General features: G+C 35.6%; 1 protein-coding gene across 1 annotated transcript in view; it reads right to left on the reverse strand.

The window, feature by feature from the left end:
• Positions 1 to 487: 487 nt before the first annotated feature.
• LOC127977871 (CUGBP Elav-like family member 4) overlaps positions 488 to 17,560 on the reverse strand; it is a 68,075-nt gene continuing 51,002 nt past the window's right edge. Inside the window, exons 6-13 of the mRNA XM_052583055.1 lie at positions 16,832 to 16,975; positions 15,711 to 15,861; positions 12,954 to 13,079; positions 11,022 to 11,084; positions 10,128 to 10,208; positions 8,729 to 8,872; positions 7,025 to 7,177; positions 488 to 2,068 (exon numbers count right to left, since the gene is read on the reverse strand). Of these exons, the coding sequence (XP_052439015.1) occupies positions 7,050 to 7,177; positions 8,729 to 8,872; positions 10,128 to 10,208; positions 11,022 to 11,084; positions 12,954 to 13,079; positions 15,711 to 15,861; positions 16,832 to 16,975 (837 nt within the window). The 3' untranslated portion in view covers positions 488 to 2,068; positions 7,025 to 7,049. The remainder of the gene's footprint in view (positions 2,069 to 7,024; positions 7,178 to 8,728; positions 8,873 to 10,127; positions 10,209 to 11,021; positions 11,085 to 12,953; positions 13,080 to 15,710; positions 15,862 to 16,831; positions 16,976 to 17,560) is intronic.

Consider the following 17,560-nt stretch of genomic DNA (forward strand, 5'->3'; position numbering starts at 1 on the left):
TGAAATCATTTGTACAATCAAGGTGATTATACCTTAAAAAAGAATAATAATAATAAAAATAAAATAGCAGCAACTGAACTTGTTGAAAGTTTTTAAGTTGAAATAGGGGGATTTATTTTTAAAAGTGTAGTTATATAATTAAACCATTTTTGGATCCAACAAGCAATCTGTAAATATTATAATGCATTGCTATTTCTGAAAATACATACACTCCAAAAAAAGTAAAAAATTTATACTAATTCTTCTTCTGAAAATATTATCCAAATGTTGTTAGTTTTTGCTTGAGACATGCACAAAAAAAAAAAAAAATGTTTACCCTTTGGATTAAGATTAATTTTCTTGCACCATTGGCAGATTTTTTACTTGATTTAAGCAAAAACTAATATTTATATTAATAATATAATAATATAATAATTGATAATATTTTCAGAAAACAAGACATATATTAAGTCATTTTAATTGTCAAGTAAATGCATCTTGATTCATGAATCTGAAGATATTTATACTATAAACCAAGATAAAAATCCTAAGGAAGGAAATCATTTTTTAACAAATGTATCTTTAAAATTAATGCATCACACATAAAGGCTTCAAGTAAAGTGTTACACTTCAAAAAATAATTTTCTTAGATATTTATACTAGAAGACGATACAAAAATAATAAGAACTCTTTGAATCACGATGCATTTACTTGACAAGTAAAATTACTTATGATAAATCTTATTTTTTTTTAGTTCGTTTTTGCTTAAAACAAGTAAAAATATCTTCAAATGGGGCAAGAAAAAATAATCTCGTTATTTTTCTAACCACATTTGCAGATATTTGTCCTTGTTTTAAGCAAAAGGATTAAATGTAATGTTGTTGTTGTTGTAGAATAATGTCATAAAAGCCATGTGTCAATGCATCCTGATTCAAGAACGTTTAGATATTTATACGAGAAAACAAATTTATTCTCAAGCGTTTTGTGTGAATGTGAGCGATATGATCCGTTCATTTCAGCACAGATCACGTCTGATAGATCACGAGCGTCCATCAAAAACATCCGCGTCTCCTTCTGCGGTTCATCTGGCAGTTTCGGTAGCTATCCACCTCCTCGTCCTCCTCCGTCTCGTCATAGTAAAGTCTGATCTTTCTCTCCGAGAACACAAAGCCACGTCTGATCGTCTGTCTGTTTACTGTGGATTGTCGCACGAACAACACAAAGGCTTCTGGGATGCGTTCAGCTCGTCTCTTCCTCGAAAGATGGAAGGGAGAAAGACACCAGAAAAAGACACCTAAACTACACCGTACATCTGCCTTCCTTCTGTACAAGTTCAAGTATTATCTTCGCTAATAAAAATAAAAACTGAGCAACTCTACTTCTATATTCTACATTTCTAATCTACGAGAAACAGCTACCAGAGCAAAGGTTTTGTCATCGTCACACTACAGATTTACGCTCTTCTACTGTATTAACATTAGTTATCGTTATACTTGCAGCTACAAGGTAAGAGTTTTTGATATTTTTAAATATATATATATTTATATTTTTTAAAAAGCATGTAGTCCTTTGGTCCCTATTTTCTAAGGAATGATGCATGTAGATATTCCTGGATTCTCGTCCAGAGCGAAGTTCACAAGAAACCAGTGTAGGCACGAAAACCGAAAATGGCAGCAGGCTGGTGTGTGTGTGTGTGTGTGTGTGTGTGGAGATCAATAGATTTACATGAGGGTTTCAACAGAGTTTTGTGTGCATGTAAAGGCGAGGATATTCTGTGTGTGTGTGTGTGTGTTTATGCATGCTTTGAGCATAATGTGTTCATAAAGGTTGTTTTTTTTTATCTCCATCTCATCTAAAAAAAAAAAAAAAACAGCAGCAAAAAAGTCGGTCTCTGCAAAATGCAAAAAAAGCATCCTGCAAATGCCAAAGCGAAAAAAGAAGAAAGTTGGCAGAAAGAATCCTCCAGTTTTCCCAGCTCTCCGTGATTTTCCAGCAAAACCCAGGGACCGCTCGCCTCCTGTGATATGTAGCAGAGCAGAAGTCTTCCGATACTGCACTTGTGGAAATAAGGGGGTCGTAGTCCTTCATCCTGACAGAGAGAGAGAGAAGAAGAAGAAGAAGAAGATGAAGACAGCGAAGGAGACTGGAGCAGCTCTAAACAGACATCCCTTCATCATTTAGTCTACAGACGTGTGTCCATGAAAACATTCATAGCTCGTGTTCCAGCCCAGAAATCAAAGGACAAGTGCAAGAAATTGTATTATGCATTTAAATCATATTTTTTGCATAACTTTCCATTTGCATAACAAGATTTTATGGTAAAATGCATTAAAAAAACAGCATGCAATAAGTACAACATACACTAAAATGCATATATAAATACTTTACATATTGCATGAAATGCATAAATACCATAAAATATGTTTTTTTAATATTTGACATTTAATGTTTTGCTTGTTTGTTCATTTATTTATTCTATTGTATTTTAAATATATATATATATTTTTTCTTGCATTACAGCAATAAACAAAACAAGATTTGATGAATACATATAGAAAATTACCTATAATGTCATTACAATAATGCTGAGAATTATATATATTTTTTGCATTATGTGACATTACTTTCAATTTTCATGAAAATCAAAACATTTGATACATTTGACGTTTACTTTGGAGTTTGCGTGTAATTTTGATTATTATAAAAATCGTATTACAAACAGCACACAAGCAGTACATATAAATAACATACATTATAAAATATATAAATACAACACATTGATTTTTGTTTTGTTTTGTTTTTTGACTATTTAAATAATATTTTATTTATTATTTTGTAAAACAGTAATAAAAATTTAGATTTTTTTAACATAAGAATTTGAAAGAAAACAATGAAAATGCTGTGCTGTATACAGTGTTTATATATTTACCATGTTATATTTATTAACTTGAAATGTATACAACTTTCTTTCAGATTAGGGGTCTGACATATTTAACTAACATTTTGTTGATTTATATTATATTTATTTATTTATTTATTTGCATGAGAGTAATGATAAAAAGGACGTGTGTTTCTGATTGTCATGAAAAAAATTGTAAATCAATGCAGAACATTTCAAAGATCCTAACATAGACTTTTAATGTATTTTAATATGTCTCTTTTGATTTTATGGTGGGATGTATATGTTAGCCAGACAGTTTTCATGACATGAACATCTCAGAAAGCCAAATCTTGCGGTCTAGATGGACATGAAGTGGCTCGTAAGCGTGTTTTCTGTTTGTGTGCAGCAAGCTTATTTAAAATAATGTGACCCTTCTGTGTGAAACTGAACTACAGCAGACAAACAAGACCCTTAACAACCAGCGGCATCATTACTGCGATCTCCCACAGCGTCTTCTAACATGCACGGATGAATCTGAGCCAGATCTAAACCTACACAACAGAAAGATCTCGCTGTGATAATATATTGTGCAGAAAGTAACCAGCAACAGGATGTTAAAGAAAGGTTTCCAGGTCTTCTTCCTGTCAGTAACAATGCAACACAGTCACAGTCACAAAACTGCACTGCAAAACATTTTCTTAGTATTTAGGTTTTTTTGTAGTTTTTTGTAGCTATTTTGTTAACAAAATGACTTAAAATATAAAAAATGCATCAAAATTAAGTGAGTTTTAGTTTAAAATGATTCAATCAAATGAAAAATGTATCAATAAAAATTAAAAAACCAAAAACCAATAAATTGAAAATAAATGGGGAAAATTTACAAAAATAATAAAACAAAATAAAAGATAAAAAAAATTATAGTGGATAAAAAAATAAGTTAAATACAAATGAAAAAATAGAATAATGAAAAATAAAACTTGTAATGTTTTTTAGGTAAACACTTCTTGATTTAAATATGTGTAGATATTTGTAAAAGTCAAAAAGAAATTCAAAACAACACAAAAACACTAGTTTTTACGGTGATTTTCAGAGAAGATCTCCTGATGAAGCCATATTTTGACAAAAGCGAAAGGTCTTCACTCGATTCATAAACTTTACAGAAAAACGAAGCAACACGATCAAGCCTTCACAACAACACACAGCAGAACAAACACACACAGAGAGAAAGAGAGAAATATCAACCACACAGAGCAAAATATCCACCACATTCAACGAGGAAGAGCACAACATCTCACTGTACGACAGCAATAAAGGGGTTAAAGTTCACAACTTTTTAATTTCAGCCAGCTACGGCAACCTAAAGAGACCAGATCCACTGAAACAAGCAGGGTTTGGACTTACAGCGCTGGACACGAGAGCGTCCCAAACATACGAGAGAGACAGAGCGGCCGTCCTGAGCTACCTGAGCCCTGACAGAAACATTCAGCGGATAAATCAGGACAGATGTGCAAAGCATTAAGATAGATGTGCACATTAGTACTGTAGGACGTGATAAGTTTAAGACAAACACGCAGCGAGGAAGACATGAGTTCATGTGCTTTATTTATCTGTCACATTCACCCTCATGTCACTCCGAACCCATGTGACTTTACAACCTCAAAGGAACACAAAAAGAGACGTTTAATGCGTGCAACGCCATTTTAGTTTGAGTAAAACGAGCAGAAATGAGATGTGAGAGATGCAATGGAGGGGAAAATTTGAGGGCATTTAGAAAAAAAAATGGCATAAAAAAAGACTATTAAAAAAAATAAAAATACATAAAATTACAAAAAAATAATATATATATATATATATATATATATATATATATATATATATATATATATATATATATATATATATATATATATATGTATGTATATATATGAAATGGAACTGTAAAACAAATATAAAACAATAAAAAGAATAAAAATGGGTAAAAAAATTAAATAAAACAAAGCAAGGGCCAATAAAATGTTAATATTTAATAAAATAAAATAAAATTAAAAAATTGTAGAGAAATATTGGAGAGAATATATTAGATCAAATTTTCATACAGAAAAAATATTTTTTTTTATCACTATTTCCAGTACAAATATCTAAGCATAAATACAGTACATCAAGAAGCATTCACTTGACATGCAAAATAACGAGTCAAGTGTGCTTCTTTTTTAAATAGACACGTTTTCTATTATATTATCATTCTTTTAAGCATAAACAAACCTAATTTTGATGCTTTAAAGACTTAACATAGCATTTTGCATCTCAGTTAAGGAATGTTTAGATATTGGTACTGAAAAATAAGACAAAATTCGGAGAAAAAACATCACATAATTGGAATAGAGTCTTTTGAACTATTTTTTAAGTCTTCGATGTCTTTTTTCGAGCTGGACAGATGTGGATGTAAAAGATCAGTATGAATATTGTTCAGAAAGAGTCTGGAATGACATGAATGTGAGAAAATCAAGAACTATTCATGACACATCTCTGTTCTGCTAAAGTTCACTTTACTTCAACACACCTTTCAGCAATTCCTCATCAATTCATGAAAATGTATGCAATTTTTAGTTTTAACCCGTTTAATCCTATTTTTTTCCAGACATGACAATATGCAAATGATGTGTAATTATTATTATTCTTTTTTTTTTAAGTGTGTGAAAAATAGTTTAATGGTCTATTTTAAGCTATTTATATTTCAGCTATTTTAAACTGTTAAGAATAAAAGAAAAACATTGTACAACTCTGATAGGAATACTGAGATAAAATATAAAATAAATAAATAAATAAATACAACCATCAATGCATTTCAAAATTTTTACTTTTTTGTAACGTGTCATAAATTTTTTATATTAGTGGTACAACAATACTGTAACTTATTTGTTACATGTTAACTTTTAGTTTAGTACACGGTTAACTCCTGACAGAGAGTCATGAACAGGATTGTCTGAAACTTCACACAGTACAGAAGTGAAGGCAGGAGAGACAGAGACAGAGACACAGACAGAGACACAGACACAGACAGAGACACAGACAGAGACACAGACAGAGACACAAACACAGACAGAGACACAGACACAGACAGAGACACAGACAGAGACACAGACAGAGACACAGACCGAGACAGAGACACAGACAGAGACAGAGACACAGACAGAGACACAGACACAGACAGAGACACAGACACAGACACAGACAGAGACACAGACAGAGACACAGACACAGACAGAGACAGAGACAGAGACACAGACACAGACAGAGACACAGACAAAGACAAAGACACAGACAGAGACAGAGACACAGACAGAGACAGAGACAAAGACACAGACAGAGACACAGACACAGACACAGACAGAGACACAGACAGAGAAACAGACACAGACAGAGACACAGACACAGACAGAGACACAGACAGAGACAGAGACACAGACAGAGACAGAGACAGAGACAGAGACACAGACCGAGACAGAGACACTGACACAGACAGAGACACTGACACAGACAGAGACAGAGACAAAGACACAGACAGAGACAGAGACAGAGACAGAGACACAGACCAAGACACAGACAGAGACACAGACACAGACAGAGACACAGACAGAGACACAGACAGAGACAGAGACACAGACACAGACAGAGACACAGACAGAGACACAGACAGAGACACAGACACAGACAGAGACAGAGACACAGACAGAGACACAGACAGAGACACAGACAGAGACAGAGACACAGACAGAGACACAGACAGAGACACAGACAGAGACAGAGACACAGACACAGACAGAGACACAGACAGAGACACAGACAGAGACACAGACAGAGACAGAGACACAGACCGAGACACAGACACAGACAGAGACACAGACCGAGACACAGACACAGACAGAGACACAGACAAAGACACAGACACAGACACAGACAGAGACACAGACACAGACAGAGACAGAGACAGAGACAGAGACAGAGACACATACACAGACACAGACAGAGACACAGACAAAGATACAGACAGAGACAGAGACACAGACAGAGACAGAGATACAGACACAGATACAGACAGAGACACAGACACAGACAGAGAAACAGACAGAAAGAGACAGAGACAGAGACAGAACGCTCTCTGACCTGTGTGTGAAGCACTCGATCAGGGTCAGTACGGCCGGTTGGCGTCCTTCGGCCGCTTCAGCTGAACTTTGAGCCTCTTCATGCCGATCTGAAAGCCGTTCATGGCCTGAATGGCTGCCTGAGCGCTGGACGGATTATCAAAGCTGACGAATCCTGAGAGACAAACACAGAACAATGCCATCAACTGCTGCAAATAACCACATTCCTGAAGCAAACTGTGAGCGATGCAGAATAATGAAGCACAAGCACTGCTGTAATGCACATTCACAAACTATTTCATCAGAGGATTCCTTTCAAGCTCTAATATTCACTTCAAGTTGACTTGAAATTTAAAGTTAACTCTTTGATAATTACTAAACACACACGCATGTTCACAGTTTTTTTAAAATTTTTTATGATTTAATAGATTTCCTTTAACTTATGAACCCCTCTGCAATTCCCTCACAAACTCTAGTTTGGGAAAAACCCTGATGTAATGGCATGACAAAGAAAAATAAAATAAAATAAAATAAAATAAAATAAAATAAAAAAATGGCTTTCCATCAGAATTCAGCAGAAGTTGAAACAGAAATCTTTTGTACCATTATACGTGTTTCTTCATCTTTAACTTTAAAGATGATTTTCTCAATATTTAGATTTGTTTGCTCCCTCAGATTCCAGATTTTCAAATAGTTGCATCTCAGACAAATATTGTCCTCTGAACATACCACACATCCATGGAGAGATAATTTATTCAGCAAAAAACAGACCCTTGTGACTAGTTTAGTGTCCTGGGTCACATTGGAGAGGCGTCTTTATGACAGAGTCTGAATGATCTGCGTCTCAGTCACAGACTGGACACGAAACAACCACCGAAGCACATCAGCGCTGCTTCAGAGAGTCAGTGTTCAGATAAACACGCTGATAAATGCAGACCGAGTCTAATTCCAGCGCCGGCTGACATGAGAGAGTAATGAGGGAGAATATGTTCCTCTTCACACCGGAGGAAGCTGATGAAAAAGACCTGATTTAATTTCCTTCCTGAGCAGCAGCTTTATCTGATTTTATCGCAGCTTTGAAGGAGCCGCAGGCGCAGAGCCACAGCCAAAACCACACGCTCCAGTCTGCCAACATCTTAATGAATAGAGGAAAATAAGGTTTAAGCGTAAAGATGCAGGAAGAGACCTCAGCATGTGTCGCGTGAAGGCATTATGGGGAATATAACGATGCACCATGAAAAAAATAAAAATGCTATAACTTTTCATTTAAAAAAACTATTTAAAATTAATTAAAAAAGTTCAGAATAAATAAAATAAAATAAAATAAAATAAAATAAAAATAAATAACTAAAACTGATGTAAAACCAAAACAGCAATAAATAGAAATAAAATCTAAACAGTGTAATTGGGAGAAAAATACTTATAACAACGTCAAAAACACAAACAAACAAAATTACTGCAAATTAAACAGAAACTGAGAAATAAAAACTGGAAATGTAAAAATAACAGCTAATGTATAATTCTTCTATAATATGATATAAATCATACTCAAGCAGCACTGATTATCAGTCCTGAATAAAACTGTGATGTGAGGAAGATGAAGGATATCAGAGAGAATCACAGGAATCCTTCGGCCGTGACGAGAGATAATCGCATCTTGATTAGTGCCGACGCGGGAAATAAAGGCACTATGTGCTGAGTGAAGCGCGGCATTGTGGGAACTCACCGAAACACTTGCTCTGATTGGTGGCCCGGTCCACGAAGACTTTGGCGGAAATGACGTTGCCGAAGGGCAGAAACATCTGCATGAGCTCCGCATCGCCGAACTCTTGTGGCAGGTGGTAAATAAACAGGTTACACCCCTCGGGTCCTGAGAGACAGATTGAATGATGTGATTGAATGTGGATATGGGAATTGAAGGCACTTCTAAAGTGTTCAGGCTTTTTGGAAAATTGGGAAAATGTAAATATTTCATCAGAGTCTTCCAGTGCTTGGCAGAGATTTTGTGCATGACAAACACTTTCAAATTAAAATAAAGTGAATGATAAATATTAAGCAAGAAAAAATAGCTAAATAAAAGAGAAAATATACAAATACAAAATAAATATATATTCAATATAATAAAATATTTATACAATAACATAAAAATACAACAAAATAAAAATTAAATAAAAATAATATTAAAATTAAATTTAAACCAAATATACAAATAAAATAAAATGAAACATAATAACAGAAAATATCAAATCGCATTAAATATTCAATTAATTTTAATTAAATAAAAATGTATAGATTCATTTTAAAATCAAACTGCTGATAGAGTATTGACAGTAGAATAATATATTAAGACAAAAAATATATAAAATATTAATAAAATGTTATATTAATAGCGAATCCAATAAAAAATGACAAAACAAAGACAAAGAGAAAAAAATAAAATAAAAATAAATAAATATATATATATATATATATATATATATATATATATATATATATATTTAAAATAATATCAAGCAAAACTTAAGAATATACACAAATGAAAAACAAATAATTAGGAAAAAAAAACTTAAAACAATAAAAATATATTACAATAAATGATAAAATAATATAAAAAACACAACAACACGAGACAAAACTAGTTAATTTTTATATTAAACAGTGCTAATGGAGTAAACAACAATTATTAACAGTAAAACAAGTAATATCATAAAAGACAAAAATAAAATAAAACAATGAAATAAGACAAAACATAAGATCAATTAAAACTTTTTTTTATTAAAACCAAATCAAATAAAGCAAGATGATACATAACTAGAATATAAAACAAAGTAAAAGTCAAAACAAACAATAACTGATTAACAGTAAATTAAATTAAATCAATGAAATGCAATTAATCTTGACAAACTCATTCTTCAGGATTATGACTCAAGCATTGATTTCTGACAACAGTCATGTAGTGATAATTGTTTAATCTCAGGAGTACGATATGCTAAATGAATTCTTTCCCGCTACATACAGGATCCTGAGCATGGATGAAGGTCTGATGATTTCTGCTCAGGCTCTGGTGTGATTTCTCAGAGCAGTTATCACCTGTCAGTCACCTGGAGGGGCGGAGTCTCACTCACCTTCCCGCTGTTGCTGGGGGATGATGGCTGGTTGCTGGGGAAACGCTTGGCTGATTGGCGCATAAGCGGCAGGATAGGCTGCTGTAACCCGGAGAGAGAGAGAGAATCACATTAATATTCCAGATTTAACACACCAACTTACAGAACTGACACTGAATACATGAATAAAGCTCATCTTCATCATCATCAGAGCTCCGACTCACCCTCCACCTTTTTTCTTTATAATAGAGGGAATACAGTAATTCACATTTTATTCATGCTGTATGCAAAAAAAAAGAACAAGAAAAAAAAACAACAACAAAAAACTACAACCTCACATTAAACAAACATTAGAAATAAAAGTGAACTAAAATAAGTTTAAACTGAATCACCAAAATGACTATATATATATAAAATACAAAAATTCTAATAAATTCTAAATTAACATTATTATTAATAAAAACTGTATTAGTGTAAAATATTATTTTAAAACTGTATTATTAGATGAGTAATACTAAAATTACTTAGCATAGTGATAAACTGTTGCATGTGTATTTCATAAAACACTTTTTGCTAAACACAACACACTTCTTTATGTAACTCAAACATCTAACAGAAATTAATATTATTGCGAAGGTGTTTGCGAATGTTTGCTTTTGAGATGTGTTTGTGATATTTTGAATGCAGTGCTTAATTTTGCAAGAGATTATGTGCAGTTCTTGGATTTGTGTGTAAAGTTTGGAAAACAAGAGAGTCAAAGTTTTTTATATTTTTGTAAGCAGTTTAAAAACTGTAAAATTAAGTCACATGACAGTAAACTGTTGGTGGAAATGCTGATCCAGAAAACACATGAAGACAGAGATTCTCAGAAAAACCTTCAGGAGATTTAAGAAAAACAAACCAACACTGATTCACCTGCATAGTGCTGCACACCGGCATACGCCTGCTGGAGAGGATCAGCCACTGTCGGACTCTGTGCTGCACACACACACACACACACACACACACACACACACAGGCAGAGAAACAGACACCAGACACAGACACACAGACAGACACAGACACACAGACAGACACAGACACACAGACACACACACACAGACAGAAAGAGACACACAGACAGACAGACAGACAAACAGACAGACACAGAGATACAGACAGACAGACAGACAGACAGACAGACAGATAGATACACAGACAGACACAGACACAGACACAGACAGACGGACAGAGACACCCCCCCCCACACACACACAGACAGACAGAGACACAGACAGAAACAGACAGAAACAGACAGATACACAGACACACACACACAGACAGAAAGAGACACACAGACAGACAGACAGACAGACAAGCAGACAGACAGACAGACAGACAGACAGATACACAGACAGACACAGACACAGACACACAGACAGACACAGACACAGACAGACGGACAGACACAGACACACACACACAGAGACACCCCCCCCCCCCACACACACACACAGACAGACAGAGACACAGACAGAAACAGACAGATACACAGACACACACACACAGACAGAAAGAGACACACAGACAGACAGACAGACAGACAAGCAGACAGACACAGAGATACAGACAGACAGACACAGACAGAAAGACAGACAGACAGATACACAGACAGACACAGACACACAGACAGACACAGACACAGACAGACGGACAGACACAGACACACACACAGAGACACCCCCCCCCACACACACACACAGACAGACAGAGACACAGACAGAAACAGACAGATACACAGACACACACACACAAACAGACAGACAGACAGAGACACAGACAGACAGAGACACAGACAGACAGACACACACACACACACACACACACACACACACACACACATAGACAGACAGACACAGACAGACAGACAGACAGACAGACAGACAGACAGACAGATACAGACAGACAGAGACACAGACAGATACAGACAGACACACACACACACACACACACACACACACATAGACAGACAGACACAGACAGACACAGACAGACAGACAGACAGACACACACACACACACACACACACACACACAGACAGACACAGAAAGACAGAGACACAGACGGATACAGACAGACAGACACACACACACACACACACACACACAAACAAACACAGATTAATTGTTTGACAGCACTAATTACATTATAGTATATTATTTTATATATGTGACCCTGCAGCACAAAAGCATTACATTGTCTGGGTCAAAATTATTATTTTTATTATACATCTTTCTTTTATTCCAAAAATCATTAGGATATCAATTAAAGAGCACGTTCCATGAAGATATTTTGTAAATTTCCTAACATAAATATAAACAAACTAAAATTGTATTAGTAATATGCATTGCTAAGAACCTTAAAGATGATTTTGTTAATATTTAGATTATTTTGTACCCTCAGAGTGCAGATTTTCAAATAGTTGTATCTCGGCCAAATATTGTCCTCCTAACAAACCATACATCAATGAAAAGATTATTTATTCAGCTTCAGATGAGGTTATATTACTGTATGTATACATTTTATTTATTTAAACCAGCATGATTGCAAAAATTTGGTATGCATTTTAAACAGGTTCGGAATAACTGGAATATATCTATTTGTAGACAAATATTGTAAAAAGAGAGAAACATCCAAACTTGAACCCGTGTCATCTACATCAGCACCACAGCTCAGTGTGTCTGCAGTTTTTGGTGTCATCTTGGCGTTTTTACACTGATTTAATACTGTTTTAGTTGCTCCAAATCCAAATGTGTTGTGCATCCAAGACATGACATCCAGTGAGTGAAGTGGAGTAAGTGGTGTTACCTGGGTACGGGTGGATGCCATTGGTGTAGATGTGTTCAGAAGTGGGCTGTCCGTTGGTTTGGTGAGGGAGAGCGCTGAAGCCGTTCACCCCAATCTGAGCTGCGATGCCGGGTGGAGTGCTGGTGCCTGGTGTAAAAACATAACAATATATATATATTAGACATTTATGCAGCCAATTTCTCAATAAAACTGTTTTCATTGTTATATTTTATTGTATTTGTTGTTGGGCAACCAAATTAATATTAAATAGTGACTGAAACGGGACCTATTAAGACTTCATAAACATGTAAACCTGCACAAAAATCCTGATTTATAATCGAGCTGTCGTCTGATGAAATCATATACACATAAGATACTTGCATGTAAAATAAGAGAAGCAACATATGTCCCTATCATACACCCATGAGCACGAATTCACTCCATTACAGATATATAAACTGAGAAGCATTTGATTGGCTCCTATCGTACTGAAGCCTGTTTGTCCACAGGAGGCCGAGTCTCAGTGTTAATAAGTGTTTTCTCATGTCTCGGTCACAGACTCGTCTCTCCACTGCCCTTCTAACACTGATCGCTCAACTTCCTTCGGGTTTCCTCCAAGGGCATTTCAGACGTGCCAGATTAAAGCTGACGGGCAACAAGAGTGTGTGTCCACATCACGGATTATCAAAGCGGGAAACTGACAGTCGAGAGCGAGAGGAAGAACTTTAATTAATTCCTCGTGACCCTTCGTCTGAGATGTCAGCGGGCTTTTGTAGCTGGACACTTAAAGTCGTGCAGAAGCACATCAAGGGAGTGTGTGTGTGTGTGTGTGTGTGTGTGTGACAGGGGGTCAAACTGGGGTCTGGGATTATCCGTCACAAATCTTCACGTCTGTATTCTTCAGTCAAGGACTCTCTGGTCAAAGGCATCAGATTGGTTTTGTTCCCAAGTTCATCCTCAAACTGAGATGGATCATTTCCCATCACACCATGTGTCTTACTGAGCAGAAAACACACTCGCTCTGTTCCAGAAACTAGTTAGCATCACTGTCTACAGTCTACATAGACAGCATCCTACAAGTCAGCAAAAATGTACTAGGTTTTATATGTTTTTATATGATGTTTTTGTCTCTTTTGTTCCCCAAGGCTGCATTTCCTTGATTCAAAAAACTGCAAAATTTGTAAAATATTATTACATTTACAATTAATCATTTAGCAGACGCTTTTATCCAAAGCGACTTACAAATAAGAACAACAGAAGCAGTCAGATCAGATAGAGAACAACAACAGTATACAAGTGCCATGACAAGTCTCAGTTAGTCTAGAACAGAACGCATAGCCAGGTTTTTTTTTTATGTATGAACTTCTGGAGGGCACATAAGATGTCACTGAATGTGGCTGAAATGCGAGCAGCTACCGTCGGGTCATCAGGCTGGAATGAGAAGTAGAGTTGGGTGTCATCAGCGTAGCAGTGATAAGAAAAGCCATGCTTCTGAATGACAGATCCTAATGATGTCATGTAGATGGAGAAGAGAAGTGGTCCAAGTACCGAGCCTTGAGGAACCCCATTAGCAAGGTGTTGTGACTTAGAAACATCACTCCTCCAAGACACACTGAAGGATCTGTCAGAGAGGTAGAACTTGACCCACAGGAGAGCAGTTCCAGAGATGCCCATCTTTCTGAGGGTGGACAGGAGAATCTGGTGATTAACAGTGTCAAAAGCAGCAGACAGGTCCAGTAAGATGAGTACTGAGGATTTTGAAGCTGCTCTTGCCATTCGCAGGGCTTCAGTAACCGAGAGCAGAGCAGTCTCAGATGAGTGGCCACTTTTGAAGCCAGATTCTTTTCTCAGATTATTACTATTTAAAACAGCTGTTTTCTAAGTGAATATCTGTATAAGTGTAATTTATTTCTGTGATGCTCCGCTGTATTTTCAGCATCATTCCTCCAGTCTTCAGTGTCACATGATCTTCAGAAATCAGGATAATATGATGATTTCCTGCTCAAGAAATATTTCTGATTATTATCAATGTTGAACACAGTTGTGCTGCACAATATGTCTGTGGAAACTGTGATACATTTTATTTTTCAGGATTCACAGATGAACAGAAAGTTCAAAGGAACTCTCTGATTTGAAATAGAAATCTTTTGTAAAATTATAAATGCCTTTACTGACACTTTTGATCAATTGAATGCATCCTTGAGTTACACAAGTATCAAATTGAGTAACATTTTGACAATTTGGTGCATCAAATATCTTTAAATAAATTGGGGAAAATCTAATAAAAGTTGCAAGATTAAATAGTGACAGCTGTGACAAGTAGTGGGGGAAAATAAAACTTATGCATAGTACAACAAAATAGTTTCATATTTAATTTAGTTCAAAGGTCAAACTAAACTGTTTATTCATCTCTAAAAAATAAGAAAAAAAAAACTGACCCCAAAATACAAGGTACACACAAATATTTGGTTTAAAAAAACTGTACTTTCAAACATTTTCAAAGATTGCCAGAACTGAAGCATCTTCTGGTGTAGAATTCACATCTAGGACACTTGAAATGCTGTCTAGATAGGTGGCTCACTAGGTTTTGTAAGCACGTCTGTGTGGATGTGTGAATGCAATTAAAAGAAGCTGAAGAACATCGAAACAAAAAAGCCTTGTGGTGACAAACAGCAGTGAGATGAACGACTGAAACCAATACTTGTTGCTCTAGATTGATCCTCTGTGTGTGTGTGTGTGTGTGTGCGTGGGCATGCGTGTGTGTGTGTGTGTGTGTACCTGAAGATGGTGTCATGGGGGCAGCCACCAGGCCGTTGAGGTTGAACGCTGCTATCTGCTGCATCTGAGCGGCGGTGATGGCAGCCATGGGGTTAAGATACGAGCCCTGCGTCGCTGCCATGAGCGCCACCTGCTGCTGCTGCAGGATCTGCTGCATATCACACACACACACACACACACACACACACACACACACACACACACACACACATTTTTTTTTAATTAATTAATTCATAGGGAAATCAAGTTTTTTTTTTTTACCCTGTTGACAGATACTTGTTGTTGCTTTAAGCTTAAACTCAAATCCTCAGAAAGCAAGACTTAATGTCTTAAAGGACATCGTTTTCCAGAAAATAAAAAACACATGATCAAGAATTGTCCATGCGTTTCATTTAATATGTTAAATACTGATTGTAAACTTCAGAAAGATAATGAAGAAGATGAGCTGAACAAAGATCCTACACATCAACAAATCCTAATTTATTTTAACAAGTCTAGGGGTGTTTGAATTCCATTTTGTATTTTCGAAAATTCTGTTTAATTTCCCCAAATTAAATTTGTACGCATTAATTTTTCTAAATTAGTTTTTTTTTTTTTTCTAGATCCCATTTTTCCCCTGTATGAATTTTTATGGATTCTTTTGTTTCCTTCTGTTTGATATTTCACTGGATTCCCTTTTTCCTGGTTAAATTTTTTCCTAGATTTCATTTTAATGTTGAAACTAAATTTTAGTTATCAAAAAGCATGTACAATTAATTGCAATAAAGAAACATTGAACAATTTAACAAAAATGTATTAAACATTTAACAAAAATAAAATGTTTAGGGCCTTGTGAAATCTTTTTTTTAAGACTTTAAAAATCAAAATAAACATCAGTCTTTTTAATCTTTAATATTGGCAGACATTGGACCATATCACAATTTGATTAAGTGTACAGCTCTATTTTTGATTTATTCATCCAAACTTTGCCAAGTTCCATGACATTCTGCATTATAGTCTACATTCCATTATTATGACTGGATTCCGTGATTCTGTCCATGTTTTCCGCATCACTGAAACAGGACCTCACAAAGACTGGAAATGTGTGTTTGTGTGTGTGTGTGTGTGTGTGTGTGACTCACAGCGTGTGTGTAAGCTCCATACGCTCCAAACTGGATGGTCATGGGACTGAAGATGCCGAGCTGACCGGCCATCTGATGCATCCGGCGCAGTGTCCGTTCCTTATCGGTGTCTGCAAACTTCACCACCAGACTGGACGACGCGCCCTGAACACACACACACACACGCACACACACACATATAACTCCAGGTATATTCTCTGAAAGCAAGTCTAAAAATCACCCCAATCAGAATCAAAATAATTTTTACTTTGCATAAATAAGAGGTCAGTTATGAACTTTTTTTTATTATAGTTGCCTTGATTTAATTGATAACTATAACTGTATAACCAAATAGTTTTGATTATTATTTGTACTCAGTGAGAACAGCAATTTCTAAACCACATATACTGAAAAATGTTTCACTCAGAAATTGCTATTAAATTTCACAAAGAAACAGAATGCAACATAACATTACAACTTTGCTATTTTTTATTAGCTTGTGTGTGTAAAATCTACTTGAATAACCTTTATTTGAAGTGAGTGTGTGTGTGTGTATGTGTGTGTGTGTGTGTGTGTGTGTGTGTGTGTGAGTGTGTGTGTGTGTGTGTGTGTGTGTGTATAATGACATGGGTATGACACAGGTATTACAAGGAGAGGGTGACTTATGAGGACATAACCCATGTCCCCATTTTTCAAAACACTTATAAATCATACAGAATGAGTTTTTTTGAGAAAGTAAAAATGCACAAA

This window comes from Carassius gibelio, chromosome B18 (genome assembly GCF_023724105.1).
Source record: "Carassius gibelio isolate Cgi1373 ecotype wild population from Czech Republic chromosome B18, carGib1.2-hapl.c, whole genome shotgun sequence".
NCBI lineage: Eukaryota > Metazoa > Chordata > Actinopteri > Cypriniformes > Cyprinidae > Carassius > Carassius gibelio.